Source organism: Chanodichthys erythropterus, chromosome 5 (genome assembly GCF_024489055.1).
Source record: "Chanodichthys erythropterus isolate Z2021 chromosome 5, ASM2448905v1, whole genome shotgun sequence".
NCBI lineage: Eukaryota > Metazoa > Chordata > Actinopteri > Cypriniformes > Xenocyprididae > Chanodichthys > Chanodichthys erythropterus.
The window spans coordinates 19,442,023-19,462,994 of NC_090225.1; the positions used below are offsets into that span (position 1 = coordinate 19,442,023).

Here is a 20,972-nt window from a genome sequence, read left to right on the forward strand (position 1 = left end):
TCCGCCATCTACAGTTTATTCACCAGTAATACATTGATTCTAAAGCAAGCATCCTAATCCGAATCAGCGCTAAACAAGAGAGAAATAGTTTTTTTTATATATCAACCACTTAATAAATTTTAATGTTGCTACTGTAAAAATCAAAATGTACTAAGAGGGTTTCTAGGGTGAATTCATGGAAGGGATTGTAAAAATTCTGATCTCAAGAGGGCGCTGTGTGATCAGAAACGTTGCGCCTTCAAATTTGTTTTCACAGCATATTGTCAATTTACGACAACTTGATCAATTGAAATAAATTTTATAATAAAATAAACTCTTCTGGCTTCAATTATAGTTTTTTAATTTTACATAAAATGTATGTGAAATTCAAAAGTAGATTTAAATATTGCACAAATACACACTTAAAACTCTAATACAAATTTAAATAATCTGGAGTGCTTTATGTTCAGCGTTTTCATCATTCATTCATTCATTCATTCATTCATTCAAGAAAAACACTTTCTACACATTTAAAGAAAATCCCTTCGTGTTTCTTCATTAGCCCACAGGCCTAGTAAAATTAACTGAATATATAGTTTTTAAATAACAAATTTAAGCAGATGAACTTTTTGCAATGATTAAGTTCTGCACAACATAAAATATAAGGTTACTCTATTTATATATAGTCTTCTTTTGTTCCTCCCACTTTCACTTTGAGACCTTTCCGGACTTTTATTTTGACATGTGTCCTCAGCCGGTGACATTTACTGTGCCTTAAACTCTCTCCCTTCACAGTTTATTATGCATTGATTGTATAACAAGTTCACATGCTAGATAGTAGTACACATCTAAGCGACTTAAACCGAGATCTTTATGGATTTCACGTTAAACGAATAAATCATTTGAAAGAGTCGGGTCGTTGTGAAGGTTTGTTATTGGTCTTTTTTAAAGTATAAGTTGAGCTGAGGGCAAACAACAATAATAATATGCTAGCAGTTAGCATTTAGCACACAAGCCTATACTATTGAATAAAACTCTTTATTTTTTATTTTTTTGAAAGGATATAATCAAATGTATCCACGTTTTTCTTCAAATTAATGAATTTGTCGCGTTGTTATTGTATTACTGTGAAATCCAAGGCTGTTACTATTATAGTATTCAGTTATTGTGTATGTCTTTTGTTATGTGAAGTTACAGTATTTGCTCAACACAGATGTTTTTACCATTTTATAGAGGTAATTACAACTAAAATACACTTTATGATTTATATATATATATATATATATATATATATATATATATATATATATATATATATATATATATATAAGCTGTTATCAATTACTGTAAAGATTCCCTGTTATTATAATATTCTTACTGTGGTGTCTAGAGTGAAACATATCCAAAATTACAGTCTTAGATCATCCTTATCCACAGTTACTTAACAATGCCAGTAGAAGGTAACAAGGACCAGGCCCTGCCTCCCCTGTCCAGCCCTGTCAGTGCCCTTACTCCTGGAGTCCAAGAAGACAATGGCCTTTCCATCCCAGGAAGTAGTAAGGAAGAGCCGGCAGCTACATGTCCCGAGAATGTTGGGTCACAGAATCCTAGAAAATCGCAGCCCTTACTCCACATCAACCGTCAGGAGATCCAATCTGTGGACCACAACTCTCAGGCTGCCGAGCTGCAGGGTTTGGGAGTGGATGTGTATGACCAAGATGTTCTCGAGCAAGGTGTGTTACAGCAGGTGGACAGGGCCATTCAGGAGGCCAACCAGGCTGCGGCCAAAGCAGAGGCCGAGAAAGAATATGAGTCCGTACTGGATGATGTCAGGTGAATTTATGCTTCCTTTATTGATCTTGAAACATTGTACATTATGTAAATCAGTCAAAGAATGAGAAATCAGTGTGAATGCTGGAATGTGATGTCATCTTTTGTAATTGGTTTGTAATGTGTTTCAGGTCATGTACAAGTGCTTTGAAGCACATCAACAAAATTTTAGAGCAGTTAGCCCCTCATGCTGCCTCTAGCAAGGACATCAGTCGGAAAATTGAGTCTGTCAAACGGCAAAAAGAGAACAAGGTGAGCATATGCTGGATTGTTCATTTTTTGCTTGGTTTAGCTTGTATCACTTGAGATTTTATGTATTAGATATCTGAGATTTCAGTTTTAAAGCTTAATCCGTTTTATTTTATATCATTTTACTTTATATTCATAACAAAAACAAGCTTGTAATATTTCAGTAGTGCATTGCTCTTTTTTTGAAACCCTTACAACACAATACTTCAGAAGTCTGTTATCTTTTACAGGAGAAGCAGTTAAAAAAGATTAGAGCCAAGCAGAAGAGACTGCAGGCTGTTCTTGATGGAGAGGATATCCAGAAGCTTGAGGCAGAATTATTGATTGAGGATGACGAAGGTAAGTTTGAAGCACAGTCCTTTGCAGAAGCTTTACATTCATTATTAGCCTTATCAATGATATATATTAGAGCATCATATACTCTTGATCTTGCTGAACAATCACTTTGCATATATGTCATAAATTATACACATTCAAAAAGTCTGTATATTGGATGTTTGTTTTAATATGCTATTATGGGACCAATAGTGGTACTTGGTAGTGGTTCTGCTCAGAAACCTTTTAAAGGGCAACGTTGGTGCCTTTTTCTAAAGATATTTTGCCTTATTTGCACTATATATTGTTTTTTAAACATAAAACTGCACAGCATTTTGTCAATTTTGACTCGATCAGTTGAAATGAATTCTAATATTGACAATTATGGCTGTTAAATATTACATAAAATTAATGTAAAATTCAAAAGTGGATGTAAATAATAAAAAACGTTTAATAACACAATACATTTTCTAATGCAATTTAAATATTGGGGAGTGCTTTGTTTAGTGTTTTCAGAGGTTATTTATTTGTTCATGCATTCATGAAAAACACCTTTTAAACAAAATGTTACTGAATGGCTGTATCATGGAAAGTGTGGCTCAGATGAGTTAATTTCTCTCATTATGTTCCTTTAAATGTTTGCTTTAATATGCTTTTATTACAATAGTGGTACTAATCTATGCTCTGTTTGTCTCTGTTAGAACCAGGCCCATCCACTCTGGGCAGCATGCTTATGCCAGCTCAGGAGTCCGAATGGGAAGAGCTCATCCGCACAGGTCACATGACCCCCTTCGGTTCACGGATCCCTCAGAAGCAAGAGAAGAAAGAGCCTCGGAAGGTTATGCTCAGTGAGAACTCCGGATTTGACAAGTACCTCGCTGACCAAGCCATGTTAGCGGATAGCAGAAAGAGACCCATGAAGAAGAAGATCACCAAGAAGCACTCGGGAGAGATAACGCATGGCAAAAAGCAAAAGAACGGATCACTCTCCAGCAAGGATAAGAAGCTCCAAAAGCGGATGCGTAAACTCCAGAGGACCGCCTTGAGGGCTCACCCCAAAGCCAGGCCCAAGGTGGAGAAGGAGCTGTCCCGAGCCAGGAGGAGGAAAGGCGATGGGGAACAGACGTCAGATAGCGAGGGTTCAGAGTATGTCCCGAGTGAGGAGCTGATGGATCCTGAGGAGCCAGATAGAGATGATGATGATGATGAGTTCTGGGTGGATAAAGATGAAGAATATGAACTTAAACCGTATAAGAAGAAGAACCAGGCCAAAACCAGGAAACCCAAAAAGGAGGACGAGAGCGACGAGTACATTCCTAGCAGCTCGGAGGATGAAGACTCTCAGAAAGGCGGAAAAGTCAAGAAATGTAAAGATGATGGAGATATCGAGTGTTACAGGCAAAGGATTAGGTAAGTTTAGTCTGAATCCATCATTTCCTAAACTGTCACAGTCATTACAGTCAAAGGCCATTCATATGTTTAGTTACTTTGCCTAGCATGTATGCTAGAACAGATAGCTTAATCCACTGATGAGATTGGCTGCTGTTCCTTGACTAAGCAAATTCTATGCCTATTCATATTTTCTCATTATGGTATGCATGTATTTATTCCAGTGTTAACGTGCAAATAGATGGAAGCAAACCTAACAAGATTTATGCATTTGTATTTATAGTAAGCAAATTGAGTTGGCATGCACTCTCTCTCCATAGTTTCCCTGCTCTGGTTGGTTTAAATGTGAATGGTGGAGCACAGCAATGCTGAGTGGTGGAGGATAGGGGGGAAAAAAACATAATTAACTGAACCAATGCTTAGTCTTGACTTAATTACAAGTGCAGTCTCGGAAGCCCCAGATAAAGGGAACAGTTTCATTGCGGAGTGACAGGACCAACCCCAAATGAAGATGGATTTTTTTTTCCCTACACTCCTCTCTCTTGCACCTTTCTTGGGGAGCTCAAACTCCTAATTGTCTGTATCAATCTTAATTTGCTTTTCTGACGACACTGCCACTAACTGCTGTAGCTTTCCCTGAAGCCAGAAGTGGGTCAATTAAATCTGGCCTGCTGGAGTGAGGGGCAGAGGAAGGGAAAGGTCTCTCGCTCTCGCTCTCTCTCTTTTTCTCTTCTGTTTCTGTCTTTGTCTGTCTGTAGTTCTTTGGCTAGGAAATTAAAAACCGAGGCCGGGGACTTTTGGTACCTGAATGTTCCTTGCAGACTTTCCCATAGGAGGCATCTTTAACAGAGTCAAATTTTAAATGTCAACAGTAGACTTGTTTTAGTTTGAGAGGATTGTTAATCAAATACGTTATGTGAAGTCTTCAGCGTGGGAAATGTCTCTGCGAGGTCTGCCGTTCAGCGTGACACTGTGTCCACACCGGTTTGTGGCCCGTTTCTATTTTTGACATGATTCTGCATGGCTACTCAAGCCATTTTGTTTCTGAACTGTTACTGAACCTTGTGCTTAGTGGTGGACTGATATGGATTTTTTGATGGCCTTTTTCCGATATCTTAGAGAGAATATAAAGCCGATATACAGTACTGTGCAAAAGTCTTAGGCCACCACCAGCTTTTTTGTTTAAGCAATGTTTTAATGACCATACATATTTATTTTTTGGTCTTTATTATGATACAAGCAGAAAATACAGGAAATATGTACACACACAAAAAAAAAAAAAAAAAATAGAACAAAATGGCTTTTTTTTTTTTTTTTTTTTTTGCAAAAATCAGTATTTAGTGTGACCTCCTGGACTGAAGAAAATCTGACAAACTTCTCATCATATTTTGAAAGTCTTCTTGGCCTTCTAGTCCTTTTCCATTCCTTTTAGGTTTAAGAAAGCCAGGTTCCTGCTGTTGCTCAAGTGTATACTTTCCACTTTAGCCTATAGAAGTGTTTTTTTTTTCCTAATACTGCATACAAATTTCCTGTACTTTCTGGTTATATTCTAATAAAGAGACTGAGAAATAATTATATATGGTCATTATACCATTGCTAAAACAACATCTAGACTTTTGCACAGTACTGTATGTCACACTTATATCACGTCAAAATTTTTCATTTCATTTATTTTAACTGTATGAAAAAAAATTAATCTGTAAAATACGCAGATTTATACTTTAGATGGCCGATGCTGGTATCTTAGATAGCAAGGTGGCTGAAGGCTAATATAAAACCAATATATATCACACTTATATCACATTTAATTTAAAGACAGTAAATAACACATGCTGCAATGATTTATATTTATTTTACATGATATTTACTAAATTAATATGGATACGAATCAAAAAATTTAAGTTGAGAAAAACCCTGTAAAATAAACAGATATATTCTTAGAGATAGCAGCTTCTTGATTCTGTAGTCCTAGTTGATATGTTGGTGAATGTTCTGTAATGATGTGCCTGACACTTCAAGCTCATGCTGACGGTTGAGAAGAGAGCATTAAAAATGTAGTGGGAATGTTGTGGTTTTGTCTTCTTGCAGGAAGTGGAAAAGACAAAGACTTCGGGAAAAACAGGCAAAGAGAGAAGCAGGAGAAGAGGAGTCAGAGGAGAGTGAAGTGGAGTTTGATGAAGGATTTAAAATGCCTGGTTTCCTCTGGAAGAAACTCTTCAAGTATGGCTCACACAAATCACACATACTCTCATAGTGAAAGAAAACAATCAATAAGTTGTGTTTTCTTACACATGCACATACAATGGCTGCATCCGAAAGCTTAAAAATGCTGCCTTAGGAGGGTGCATTCTGAGGTAGGAAGGCATCAACGGATTTCAAAGTTAGCTTCAGTTCCTGTCTCCTGAGATACCTTCATCTGATTGATTTTTTTTTTTATTGATTTTTTTTTTTAAATAAAGGCAGCATAGATGTATCATTCGCTGCCTTTGATATCCCACAATCCTGTGCTTTACAATCTGTGACAGTTAAGCTAAAAAAATGAAGATGACATCTGAAAGTTGCGGTTGGTGATCAGTTTGTGTATAAATGTACGTTTTTGACCAAAGTTTTCCACTTTTGATGTCATTTCTAGCGAGAAATTACTATTGTAGCTCTCTCTATTTTGCTGTAGATCATTAAACCGTTATGCCACCTCAGAAGCCTGTCCGAAATCAGTTTTGTGAGGTGCCTTTGTGCACCAACGCTGCCTGCAAAGGCATTGTCTGATAAAGCATCGAGGCAACAAGTCAGCTGCCTAAATTTTTGGACACAGCCAATGTGCAAATATTAAATCTGTACAAAAACACAATTTTAACTTTATGAGTCCCGAAAGCTTAGTTGTGAAGTGCTTTAGGATTAGAAAGAAGTACTTGGCTGTTGTTCTGGATGTGTTTTACAGCACATCAACTGGGCAACACTTATGGCCCATTTATCCAGAATCAATAGTGATAATGGCTCTATGATTAATTCATCAGCCACTGTGTTGTGTTTGTGCTGTGGCTGCGTTTTGTGTGACAAAGCGTTTGCTTTTGTTGTCCAGGTATCAGCAGACAGGTGTCAGGTGGATGTGGGAACTGCACTGCCAGCAAGCAGGAGGCATTCTGGGAGACGAGATGGGCCTGGGCAAGACAATACAGATAATTGCCTTCCTGGCAGGCCTGAGCTACAGCAAGCTAAAAACACGTGGCTCCAAATACAGGCAAGGGACCCTACGTGCTTGTAGACTTTTACTGTATATATATCTATTTTATTTTATGAAAATCTTTTTCTGCCTCAGAGTACAAAAAAATACTGCATATTAATTATATATTAGAATTACGTAGATAGGATTTTTTAATCTTTTCTCTCTTTATAAATTGTCTCTCTTTCTTCATTCTGTCTTTGTGCTTTAAGTCTCTTCCTTTCCAAAACACGCTGATCATCATCAGCCTCCCAGTCACACATGCACCCATACATGTGTACAAACACCCATATACACGAGAACACATAAACACAGACGTCAGCTGTCTCCCCCACCCCTCCCAGACTCAAAGTCTCGATTGCGATGAATATTTCAGCAGCTGGATTTCTGGTGGAGAGAGGTTTGGCGTGAATTATTAAAGACGTTTCAATTATGATATTCCTCTAATTCTCTTAGTGGCGGCATCAAAGGAGAAACAAGGACGTGACATGAAAGAGAGACTGCTCGTTGGGAGGGGAGGGTGAAAAATGAAACATGAAACATGTAATTAAACACATTTAAGGTAGTGCCTTTTTACTTTTTTTGTTTTTATTGCCGTACACTCTCGGGGTGGAGGCCCTCCTGGCTGGTCAATAAGCTGTCTGGCGTCGCCCATCCGCAAATTGATTGTTTGCAAACTCAATTATGGCTCGCTATCAATGGCTTTCACAATCCGGAATATCATATCAAGCTGTAATGCTCCTAAAGCCATTTAGTGCATTTTTTCAGTTCATTTTTTTTAGTGAACACTCACATGGAGAGGAAAACCAGAGCAGCTGTGGATTAAGCTCATGGGGTTCATCACATTGAAGTTTAATGTGTGAAACTGCAAGTAAAACATTTTAGGTGGATTCTCCAAAAAGTAATATGGACATTCAGTCAGTAATGGTATTGACACAAAACTTGCAATAAGGATGACATCACTGAAAATAATGTAACTTGTTCAGTAAGTGAGGCAGATGATGATTCACTAACCACTTTGATGTATTCAATTCGGTGAAGGATTGGGCTACACTATGTTTCCAATTCACTAAAAAGAACTGACTCATAAGATTCATTTGTTCATGAATCATATCACACTTATATGTTGTTTTTGCATGTAGCCTGCTATGACTATTATTATTATTATTATTATGACAAGGCCATTATTTTGTCTTTTTTTTTATTGCAGCACATTCAATAAAAACTACTATATATATATATATATATATATATATATATTTTATTTTATTTGTTTATTTATTTTGTGTGATGGGAAAGCTGAATTTTCAGCAGCCATTTCTCCAGTCTCACATGATCCTTCCGAAATCATTCTAATTTTATAAATACAATAAAAAAAAAAGTAAAAAGAACAGCATTTATTTGAATAAATTAAACAAATGTTTTATGACATTATAACTCTTTACTGTCACTTTTTTATATCAATTTAATGCATTCTTACTGAATAAAAGTATTAATTTCTAACCAAAAATATCTTACTGACCCATATATATATATATAAAATATAATGATGTTTAATAGTTTAGCCCAAATGTAAAGCAGATGACTAATCGCATATTAAAATCCAAGTACATACTAAAACTAGTAATCCTTTCGTAGTTTCAAAAAATGTTCATAGTTTCTGCAGTGTTGTGACCACATTCCCTTCTCATATAGGTATGCTGGACTGGGGCCCACAGTCATTGTGTGTCCGGCGACAGTCATGCATCAGTGGGTGAAGGAGTTCCACACATGGTGGCCTCCTTTCCGTGTTGCTGTCCTCCACGACACGGGCTCCTTCACCAGCAAAAAGGTGAGGCACGCTCTGCTGGAGTTGAGGACGCCCATTCTTGAGACTTACATAATGTAAACTGTTTTTTTTACTCTCAATGTATGTAATCTCAACGCTCTAACTTTTCCATACAAAGAAGCAACATGACAACAAGATTAAGATGAACTGTGTCGCTTCGGCCTGTAACGTTTATGCCAGCGTGAGATTTTCCCCTTGTCAGCAAATATCCTAGTGTGTGGAGTCGAATTGGCTCCAAGGAAATGTTAAATTAATTAAAGCTAAGGTAGCAGGAGCTGCTGTGGGGCGGCTGTGAAGTGTTTACTGTGAATGGTCTTCACTGCCCCCCTCCCCGTCCTGCCTGACACAGTGATTAATGGGGGTTGTTGTCTGGCAGTCCGTGCTTTGCCCTCTAGGTGGAGAGTTGGTCTCAAGAGCTTGTGGGAGAGATACAGAGGAACGTTTATGCAGCGTTGGCACCTAATGATACAGCCTTCACGCTAACACTAACACTCCTGTAGAGCAGATGTACCTGATTAATTGGCTACAAAGTAAAAAAAAAAAAAAAAAAAAGTGTGGAGGGGGGGCTGGGAACAGAGGTTAGTCGCTTTGCACGTCTATAATTGGAACACACTTGAGACCGTTCATGTGAGACGTCAAAGCAGACGTATAGACTAGTCGTTCTGATGAAGACGCTATCGCCAGGGGCCTGATACCAGCAACCTATTGCAATTTCCTCAATTTAATTAACAGCCAAAAAAGACATTGTTGTGCAAGCAAGTTTACTTTCTGGTTTTATTTATTCCTTATTTTCAGGAGAAGCTTATCCCGGAAATAGTTGCCAGTCACGGCATCCTCATCACTTCCTACTCATACATACGCATTATGCAAGATTACATCCAGAAGTACGACTGGCATTACATCATCCTGGATGAGGGCCACAAGATTAGGAACCCCAGCGCTGGGGTGACTATGGCATGCAAGCAGGTGACCGTGGATTTCATTCAGAGATCATTTCTTCATTTTAAAATTAAGCGGTCAAATAAAGACTCACGGGTCTCACAAAGCAAGCTAGTAGACCTTTTAGAAAATGATCTTAGTTTAGTCTGCATCAAGTTATATGAGCTATTGATTAATATTATATTTTTAAAAAATCATTTGGAAATTTCACAACTCTTTGATTTGGTATTGAATAAACTGAAGCTAATGGAGCTTTAAAACCAAATCCATCTTAAACGGGGCTTTATTGTCAAATAGTAACTGACTGCTTGCACAGGTAAGCATCTAAAACTATTTTGATTACTTGATCAACTTACATCTCGTAAATTTTGAAGGATTGTCACTGATTTCTTTTTGTTTTGTTTTTCGTACAGTTTCGGACACCCCATCGTTTTATCCTCTCGGGCTCACCCATGCAGAACAACCTAAAAGAGCTGTGGTCGCTCTTTGACTTTGTGTTTCCAGGGAAGCTGGGGACTCTGCCCGTCTTCATGGAGCAGTTCTCTGTGCCCATTACCATGGGAGGATACTCCAATGCGTCTCCAGTTCAGGTGAACCACTCATCACCCAGAGCTTATTGATCAGTGCAGTTAAAATTCTCTTATTATTCGTATATAAACCTAGAATTTACATCAAATATTACAGTGTAATGAATGCAGAACACATTGTATATTTCACAGAGATGGAAGTGCCTGTATTAATTCAAAGGCATATAAAAAACTTCTAACAGCGTACTGATGGCTGCATGGTGAAAGGAATCTAGATGTGCCATTATTAGGAAACCTTTTTAATAGCACACTTACTTTATGGATTTCATTTCCAAACTGCTTTAAAAGGCTATTGATGTTTCCTTTGCCAATAATAAAAACCTTTACTAATTATTAATGTTATTAAATGGTTGTAGATAGCTAACCCCTGACTCATGGTGCTCTCTCGTTTCCCAGCTCTCTGCATAGTCCTGCTGACCAGCCTCATACTTTAATAAATTTTGTTTTAGTGGATATTCATTTGAGAAATGAGAAAGGACTTTACAGCCTTGCAATTAGAATTTACATAGTACTTCATGCAGTACGTATTTCTTTTCACCAAAAATATATGAAAAATTAACTAACGTCTGTCCTGCAGTAATTCAAATTAAGCTGTAATCTCTCTCTCTCTCTCTCTCTATGTGTGTATATATATATATATATATATGTGTGTGTGTTTCTTCTAAAAAAAGGAAACATTATGACATTATAGAGATGTTTAAGAGCCTATTAAACAACATATATCTAATTCTTTTACAATTACACATGCAGCTTTTATGAACAATTTATTTTTAAAAGTACAAATATTCTGTCACATTGCAGGATTTAAAATGAATTAGGGAAGAAAGAAGTCTTTAGAAATTGTGAAAAACTTATAATGAAATTATTGAAGAAATTAAGTCTTGAAGTAACATGAAGTCTTGAGCTCTTTTGCTACCAGCTAAAGAAGCATATGCTTTATCACTACTTCTTCATACATCTAACCTCTGCTTCTCTGTCTTACTCTTGCTCTCTCTCTCTTTTTTGTCCTCTCAAATGGGCCCTAATCTGGGCTCGATGTATGCCCTGCAGTGTTGTGGTTCCACTGCAGGCTTTCTTTTGATCTGCGAACCCCTTTAAATTACAGCTAAATGGCATTTGGCCTAACGCTGGATCAGGAGAACATTATTGATAAAAGAGTGTAGCCCCCCTCTGGAGTCCAGCAGCACTCTTATGAATCTTTAATGTGTCAATCTGCTGATAGGAGGAGAGAAAGAGAACAAGCGGCTGTTGACATGCCTCAGGACACACTAATTTGTTTGGCTTTCATAAAGTGTATTGAAGTTGATGCTTGTTAATTAGCCAAAAACATAAATACACAAATATATTTTAGTTGGCGTGTGTGCTTGCAAAAAGTACACTACTGTAAGTTTGGGGGTCTGTAAATGTATTTATTATTTTTTGAAAGAAGTCTCTTATGCTCACCAAAGATGCATATATTTATATTTCAAATTACTATTGTGAAATTGTGAAAAAAAAAAAAAAAAAACTTAAATTGATTCCTGTGATGACAGCTTAATTTACAGCAGTTATTACTCTGATTTTCATAGACATTACTATGATCCTTCAGATATCATTCTAATATACTGATTTGGTGTTGGTTATTAGTATCAGTATTGAGCACAATATTTTTGTGGAGACCTTTTTTTCAGGATTCTTTGACGAATAGAGAGTTTAATAAAACAGCATTTATTTAAAAAAATAGAAAAACTGTTACATTATAAATGTTTTTACTGACACAAGCCTTTTAAGTCCTATATATAGCATCAACTTTGTTTTCATGTTGCAGGGGAAATTTGTTGTTATTGATTTGTCACAAATGGATTTATTTGTTTTATTTATAATTCTCAGGTCCAGACAGCCTATAAATGCGCCTGTGTTCTTCGTGACACGATTAACCCTTACCTACTGAGAAGAATGAAGGCTGATGTGAAAGCTAACCTCTCTTTACCTGACAAAAATGAACAGGTGACCATGCAATACCTAAAACAAGTGAATCTGTACTCCACTAGTTATCTATGTATTCCTTGCATGACAACAACACTTGTATTTCAGGCACAGTTAGTTTGTACTTCATTGAAACATTGAATCTTCCTAGTGTAGAATAATAATAAAATATTGACTCAATTACAGCCCATAATGTTTTATTGTCCAAACAGGTCTTGTTCTGCAGATTAACGGAAGATCAGCGGCAGGTTTACCAGACTTTTTTGGACTCCAAAGAGGTTTATCAAATTCTGAATGGAGACATGCATGTAAGGGTTACATGTGTAAAACACCAGTGTGTTTGCATAAAATTATTCATTATTCAGTCTACTTGAGAGTGGTGGTATCCTCTATCATTATATGTCCACGTACATGTTCAAAAGAGTGTAAAGAAAAACATTTAGAGAGTTTCTGAAATGTGTATAGTGGGATGTTCCAATCCCAGTAGTGGGATTCAGAAGTCTACACTGGGATAAATATGTAGTTTAAATAAAGTTTTAGGAGAAAAAATAAGTATATATATATATATGAAGAGTTTGGTTCCAAAACGCGATAAACGCCATTTTCAAAAAATTTGAGTTTCCGCCAAAATCAGTATTGTATCTGGTCGGTATTGAAAAGTCATTTATTAATTTTGCGCAAAATGCGATATCCGTTGTGTTATTCTGTCATGTTTTCTCCCTTTCTTTCCAAAACGCGACAAACGCCAGTCTCCCTTCTCTGCAGAACGCGATATATCCGCTCAACCAATCACAGCGCACCATTCCATGCACTGTAAACAGTAATGGCGGCGCTCTGAATACACCCCGCATCCTTTATCTACTTTGTACTTTGTGATCAACAAAAACAGAAAAATGAATAATTTCGATGAACATTGCTGAACCTGTGGTGCTTTCTGCGGTGGGGAAGAAACGCAAGCCATCGAAATCGTTTACGTGAGGAGATTAAGAAGGCGAGGCACTCGAGTCGGGAGGAGGAAAAATGCCGGCTGTTGCTTGTTTCACGACAGCATCAAACTTCTATCACGCTCCCTAAACTGAACTGTTTATTTTAACCATGCGGTGACGCCAGATACGCCTTGATCGGTAATGACAAACAGAGACATAATTCATTTATAAGATTAACAAGATGACTCGTTGAATTCATTTTGGGAGCGACGAATGAATGTATTTTTAGTCAAATGCATGTACATACGATTAGTATTGACAAAGTTCAGAGGCTGTCATATATGTGAATTAACTTACTTTCAATATGAAAAATAACTTTTATATTGATGGATTAAGTGCATTTTGAAAAAAAAAAATCAAAACAAAAAAACGTGTCATGCATTTATTGCATTTTGGGGAAAAAATAATAAATTTTTATAATAAACCTTTGAAAATCAAAATCTAGATTTGAATTTTTAATGTTTTTATAACCAAAAGATGCTATGTGAAAGTTTGAAACAGAAAAGAGTGGTTTTCATTTTGCCAATTTCTTGGTAAAGAAAACACCTTTTTACTCAAATTAATCAAAATGGATTTATAGCGTTTTGGAACCAAACTCTTCATATATATATATATATATATATATATATATATATATATATATATATATATATATATATATATAAATCATTGTCAAATCACCCAGGACAACATGATCATCAGGTTTTAAACAAAGCCTTGTGTAGTTCACACAGCTCAAGCGCAGCTCTCGTAAAAGCAAATGTGGGTCAAACTGTACTAATACAAACTTGCTAAATTTTCTTTTACTACTTTTCACACAAATTATGCTGACACTAATGTGAAATGCGGAAAAAAGTCAGAAAAATGTAAAACTGAACTTTTGAACTATTCATAATATTTGTACAGATATGTTTGCTTTACTGTGAATTACCTTATGATAAGGATCCAGAATCTGTTTAATTGGCAAATTTGTCGGCCTTATACACCTATGAAGATGCTTGTTCCATTACAAAACAGCCCTAGTGATCTATTGACTCTTTATGTGCAAAGTGACATAGTAAGGAAAAGCTCCTTTATACAAACTATTCATCACAATGTTCCAAATGTGTTTTGTGCAGACAAAAGCTGTGGGTTGCAGAGCAGTTTACAAACCCCTCTTATGTGGTCACAAACTCCATTAAGCCACATATATAATGCAAAGACTGCTGCATTTACTTCAAGGAAGAGATGTTACTTTGCTCTGGTCAATTACCTTCATTAAATTAACCAAGTTTATTAATATTAAGATTTGTGTTTCCTATTTCTTACATGGAAAGAGAGAATTGTTTTTCTCCCTCCATTAAATGTATTAACATCCATCCGGTGTATTAATCTCAACTCCCCACCCTGTGGTTCTAGGTCTTCTCAGGCCTCATAGCTCTGAGGAAGATCTGCAACCACCCGGATCTGTTCACAGGCGGGCCGCGTTTGCTCCGAGGCATCCCTGATGAGCAGCTGACCGAGGAGGAGCACTTCGGTTACTGGAAACGCTCTGGGAAAATGATTGTGGTGGAGTCACTGCTGCGCCTGTGGTTCAAACAGGGACACCGCGTTTTGCTTTTCACCCAATCCAGGCAGGTCAGTAAGAAAGGAGCGATGAAAAGAAGGATAGGCAAAATGCCCAAGATCAGCCAAATTCACATAAGTAGATCCATCAGGCCGTCGCTGAAGTAAAGAAGTGCGAATAAACCCACGGTATTGATGGATAAGCTGCACTCTCACTATCTCCAGCAGCAGCACTAAAGGACCAATAAAGTTATTATGTCATTTTGCCCTCTAATAGAATTCATTAGGAGATCTTATTGCATTGTAGGGTGTCTGTCAGGACCCAGCTGTCTTTGTTCAATAGAAATGAGATTTGGCTTCAGAGAGAACCTAAAACCCACACAGTTGGTACTTCTGTACATGTAATATTAATCTCACTTAATCCTATTAGCACTAATCCTGTTCTTAATGCTCTGTCTGAAACCCTTTCTCCCACACACACAGATGCTGGAGATCTTGGAGGTGTTTGTGAGGGAGAATGGCTTCTCCTATCTCAAAATGGATGGCACCACTACCATTGCGTCCAGACAGCCTCTCATCGCTCAGTACAACCAGGTAAATATGAGATAGCAGGGTGTGTTTTATGGTATCGGTGCTTTTGAACCAACTTATTAATCCATTCAGTTGTTTTCTTCCCCTTTTTACAGAACAAGGACATCTTCGTCTTCCTCCTGACAACAAGAGTTGGCGGTTTGGGAGTCAATCTGACTGGAGCAAATCGGGTTGTAATCTACGACCCAGACTGGAACCCCAGCACAGACACTCAGGTCGGCCAAAGCCTTATATCTCACGTCCAGAATGCATGTTCTTTCTGTACCTGATGCAAAATTTTCAGCTTGTAGCATGCAGTAATGATCTGAACTCTTGACCTCTTTCTGTAGGCTCGTGAGCGTGCCTGGAGAATTGGGCAGAAACAGCAGGTGACGGTTTACAGGCTGCTGACAGCTGGAACCATTGAGGAGAAGATTTACCACAGGTTAGTTTCTTGGGATTGGGCATTGTAATGGAGCTGGTAATGGTGAGGAGGACTATTACAATCCATAATGTCCTACTTCTGTCTGCAGGAGCTCAATAGACAGTAATTGAAATGCATTATTTTTTTAATTAGATATCAACACAAATTCGCTAATTGGTCGCTAAAGGCTGTCGTAGACTACTGGGTTATTTGTAGGGAGGCAATGGGAATTTCGAAACGCTGTGAAGAGCGGGATTGTTCGCATATTAATTTTGCAATTTCAAACTAACCTGCATTTGTTAAGCAGATAAACTGTCCAGCAGGGTGAAATTGTGGCATGTCAGTGTTTAGGCTATAAAGGAAATTATTCAGGAAATGTGGGGCTAGAGTGTATCATAATGACGATTAAAAAAAAACTACAGTATTCCTTGTCTCTTTCCATAGACAAATCTTCAAACAGTTTCTCACCAACCGAGTGCTGAAAGATCCTAAGCAGAGACGGTTTTTCAAGTCTAATGACATTTATGAACTTTTCACGCTGAGCAGTCCTGACGGCTCCCAGGGAACAGAAACCAGTGCGATATTTGCAGGTAATTCATGGATGTGTTAACAGTTTGAGTATATTTTCTTTGCAAGAACAGCTCTGTTCATTTAGCTGATGTCACAAAGGGAATATGTGTTGAAATCAGGCAATGTAAATATAATTTTAAAACACTTTTTGTTACACTGTCAGGAAAAAAAAATGCCAAAATTGTACACTATACCTCTAAAAGGTGTGTATTATTTCTTTGGAGTAATCCCATGAACCCTTAAAGTACTACAATGCGCCTTTTAGGGGTAAATAAGATACAAAGATACCTGTTTGAGGGTATTGCCCCAGTGACAAGCAGTTGTACCCCTATATTTTTTGTAGATGCAGTACATAACTCTTCTGAGTTGTTGTATTTTTTATTATTTCATAGGCACAGGGTCAGATGTGCAGGTTCCAAAGAGACACAAGACCTCTCGTCCTTCTCAGGTGACCTCGAGACCATCACAGTCTCATTCATCTGCATCATTTTGCGACCAAGACCAAGATTCCACATCTCTATCAGGAAACAGAAACGCTACCTCAGTCAACGGTCTCTCAAACACCAGTGCTTCTGGGTCACCGAACAATAACCTTGAACCTCATTCCAATGCTGACCGTTTGACAAACGGCACTAGTAAAGATCTTTCTTCTACAAACAGCCCTCAAAAGCACAGAGAGAAGAAAAAGCACTGTGAAATGGCAGAAAAGGACATGTTACCCTCAGACGGGCACAAGCATAAAAAGCGCAAGCACTCTGAGGACGCCAGGTTTGAGGGCTGCCGTATTTCTCACCTGGTGAAGAAAAAGAGGTACAAGAAAGAGTTAAAGGAGGAGGAGGAAAAAAATGAGAAAAAGAGCGATGATTATGTTCTAGCCAAACTCTTTAAAAAATCAGGGATACACAGTGTCATGAAGCATGACTCCATCATGGAGTCATCGAACCCTGACTATGTACTTGTGGAAGCTGAGGCCAATAGGGTTGCGAAAGATGCGCTGAGAGCTCTGAAGGTCTCCAGGCAAAACTGCAGGCTGCCTTTCTCAAAAGGGTCTATGACAACAACCCCACCTCCAGTAAAGTACGTCTACTTTAATTTTATTAAATGGATAATTCAGTCAAAAATGAAAATTCTGTCATCATTTACTCATCCTCAGATTGTTCCAAACCTGTATGAGTTTCTTTCTTCTGTTAAACACAAAAGAAGATATTTGGAAGAATGTTAGCAACCAAACATAGTAGGAAAAAAGTAGGGAAAAAAATATGGCTACCATCAGCTGTCCAGTTAACAACATTCTTCAAAATATCTTCTTTTGTGTTTAACAGAAAAAAGAAGTTCATACAGGTTTTGAACGACATGAGGTTGAGTAAATGATGACAGAATTTTCATTTTTGGGTGAACTATCCCTTTAAAACTGAACGTAAAATGAACAATAACGTGTCTATAATATTATAAAGTGTCAATGTAAAATAAGGCAACATTGATTTTTTTCTTAGGAGAAGGTTTGGACAGAAGAAAAACTCACTTCTTTCTCAGCCATCTGGGACAACGGCAAAAGCAGGAGAGAAATGCAAGGTACGTCTATATCTGTACAATATCCTGTGAACCCCCAATAGAATAATAAAGGTTATTAAGCATTCATGTTCTGTTTTTTTTTTATTTTTTTTATATAGGATGCAGATATTATAAAGAAGTCAGTGGTAAAGAAGCCAGGATCCGCTGCTCACTTCAGCGGTGAAGGAGCAGAGGAGGAATCTGCTTCTCTCTCCTCATCCTCTCTCCTCGCTAGAATGAGGGCCAGGAATCACCTCAATCAACCCCAGAGACAAGAGGATGAGGAAGAGAGGGAGACTCAGTCTGCCGCCGTTCATGCGACTCCTACAGAACACGACGAGCTTCTGGTTGACCTGAGGAACTTTGTGGCCTTCCAAGCTCAGGTGGATGGCCAGGCGAGCACCAAGGAGATCCTGGAGTACTTCACCCCGAGACTCACTTCCACACAAACACCAGTGTTCAGAGAACTGCTGAGAAATATTTGTGAGTTCCACAGACTTCCTGGTCAGGAAGGGATGTGGAAGCTTAAAGCTGACTACAGGTAAATGGAGCGGAGCATATTAAAAGCTATTAACTGAGAAGCTCCAAACGGAATGTTTACCTCACACTTGGGAACACAGGTGATTCGATGCATCAATTATTTTTAGATTATGAAATGTGTAAATGCAATTCATTTCAATAAACTTTCTAGAGCTTTCCAGGTTGCCTGTAAAAAGTACAAAATAATTGTATTGGACATATTATTGTAAAACACTCCTATTGTATAAAAACAATTGTTTGCTGCTCTTGTTTGTTTTTGTATAATTCCTGGAAATTACTTGAACTTGGAAATTTCCTGAAACATGTATTATTCAGGTAGCCATTGATGAGACCAGTACTTTGTTTACTGTGTTATATTATAATACTATTACAGTACTATAATATTGTTGTGATACTATTGTAAATACTCCATTATTGGTACTCAGTGCTACCAATTTTTTGGCAGTAATGGAAAATATACATTTATATAGGGCTTCCACCCTAAAGGTGCTTGGTGCTAAATTGTTTACATGACGTTTTAGAAAGTGAAGGTGATTTTGAAAGTTATAGTCAACATTATTTAATATCTTGAGAGTATCTTCCTCTACCTCCCACTTAATGTTTGGTCATTGAGAACAAATGAGATTTAATGTAATTGCAATGTGTAAAGCCAGTGATGGAGTTTAGGGAATACTGTTATACATTTGAACAAATAAATGTATTCATTAAAAGTTACTCAATAAACATCATCCTTTACATCAACTCCTTAGTACATTTTATTAATATAATCTAGGAAATTTAATACATCACTAAACGAAGCCACCTCACGGGGGCTTATTGGAGCTCATTTTGAAAAGAACTGATTTTTCTGTTGTTGCACATTAATCACAATGCCATGGGCTCTAAGGGACAGCGTTTTATTTCTTGTAAGTTAATGTGTCAGAAATGAGTGTTCGTCTTATATTGTTTGTCAGCGCGATTTAGCAACCCAGCAATGAAAAACGAACCTTTTCAAAAATACTTCTGCAATTGTAAAACGTTTTGTTTTGTTTTTTAAATAGAGCTTCAACCATTCTCTTCAAGCGAGAGCGAATGAATCATTAAAATAACTGTATACTCCCTATTTGAAACCATAAAAAAGAAAAAAAAATAAAGTTTATAAAATTATTCAGTGTTCTGTTCGAATTTACGACCTCATTAAAACTTTTTATTCGTTTATGTAGTCGTTAATGGGCTCAGAATAATAGTAATTATTCGTTTGTAGTCTATTAACCGACAGTTGTCTTTTTTTTTTAAATGGTGGATGTTTGTGCGCGAGCAGTCCTGTCACTGACCGTGGTCCTGAAAGTTTTTCTTTTCTTTTCTTTTCTTTTCTTTTCTTTTCTTTTCTTATGAGCCCTCATACACACACAATTATTCTGTTAGTTAAAAATTAAAAACAGCAATTGTTCACTCGCACGTGCGCTTTATGACACTCATTTCAGCTGGCACACTCTCCCATTCAGCCTCTCAGGATCGTAGAAATCACTTGATCTATAGGTTTGCTCAATCTAAATATATCTCCGTTCAGTACTATAATAATACAAATGTCAGGAAGTTATACAAAGCTCGTCCCCCAGTTTCCGATGCATTTTGACGATATCATAACACCAACTTTATTTTCAGCGGTGCATAAATTAATTACACGCATTTAATAACTAAAATATCATTATATTCCCCTCTTAATATCATAAACGTTCTACGCCAGGGAAGCACTTAATAGTGCAGGGGGCCATAACAGGCTATTATCCTTGTGTAATGCTATTAGAGAACCAATTATGCACCATTACACTTGCTTTTTTGCCGTTTATGTGATTTCATCCAATACCGTCCTGCACTTCAAAATTTCAGCTGCTACTCGGAGCCTCATTTCCAGCAGCAGAGGAGCGGCGGTGTCTGCGCGCGGCGTCCCGCGTGCGTTTTAAAAGTAATTGAAAGGGTCCCGCTGCATATCATTTACGCGAGAGTGGGAAATAAATCCTCGGACCCCTTGCTGTGAACAAAATCAAAATTTGGACCTGCGAGCGCGCAGCCAGTGGATTCTCGTATAAAGTGGACCCCTAACCCATATAATGAGCAATTACTGGTCTGACAGCCAATTTTAAATTCAAAAACAGTCATCTAGATTTTTAATATAAAAAGCAACTGTGTTAAAAAAAAAAAGTGCATCGTGCTTGTGCCCGCGTGTGTTTGTGATCTGGGAATATGCATGCATCGAGCTAAAGTTACACTTTCGGAGTAGCCTAATGCCTTGGAGGATTTTGACGTTTACCACCACGTGCGCGGAGAACCTATCCAAATGACTTGAAAACGAAAATCTGATTAATTGCAATTACGTGTGAGATTATAAAGGCGAGTGTTGTCATGCTCTAAACAGTCACAAAGACATCTGGTCACTCCCTCCTTATGTGCGCGAGAGCGGATAAACTGGAGCGCTCAGTGATTGACGGTGGGAGTGCGATTGCTC

The 20,972-nt window shown here is 37.6% G+C and overlaps 1 protein-coding gene across 3 annotated transcripts; it reads left to right on the top strand.

The window, feature by feature from the left end:
* The first annotated feature begins 754 nt into the window (after nucleotides 1-754).
* Nucleotides 755-19,206, top strand: ercc6 (excision repair cross-complementation group 6). Of its 3 annotated transcripts, XM_067386451.1 has the most exons (21): nucleotides 767-906; nucleotides 1,171-1,214; nucleotides 1,417-1,812; nucleotides 1,941-2,061; nucleotides 2,289-2,397; nucleotides 3,075-3,783; nucleotides 5,851-5,982; nucleotides 6,842-7,000; nucleotides 8,678-8,813; nucleotides 9,606-9,776; nucleotides 10,163-10,339; nucleotides 12,206-12,322; nucleotides 12,514-12,609; nucleotides 14,686-14,904; nucleotides 15,316-15,426; nucleotides 15,519-15,638; nucleotides 15,753-15,847; nucleotides 16,271-16,416; nucleotides 16,789-17,473; nucleotides 17,890-17,968; nucleotides 18,067-19,206. In XM_067386451.1, exons 3-21 carry the CDS (start codon nucleotides 1,427-1,429, stop codon nucleotides 18,490-18,492), a joined length of 4,194 nt encoding a protein of 1,397 aa, XP_067242552.1. In that variant the 5' UTR covers nucleotides 767-906; nucleotides 1,171-1,214; nucleotides 1,417-1,426; the 3' UTR covers nucleotides 18,493-19,206. The 3 variants fall into 3 exon arrangements, with proteins under 3 accessions (XP_067242551.1, XP_067242553.1, XP_067242552.1); XM_067386450.1 differs by lacking the exon at nucleotides 1,171-1,214 and having other exon boundaries at nucleotides 755-906; XM_067386452.1 differs by lacking the exons at nucleotides 1,171-1,214; nucleotides 5,851-5,982; nucleotides 6,842-7,000 and having other exon boundaries at nucleotides 755-906.
* The last annotated feature ends 1,766 nt before the right edge of the window (nucleotides 19,207-20,972 follow it).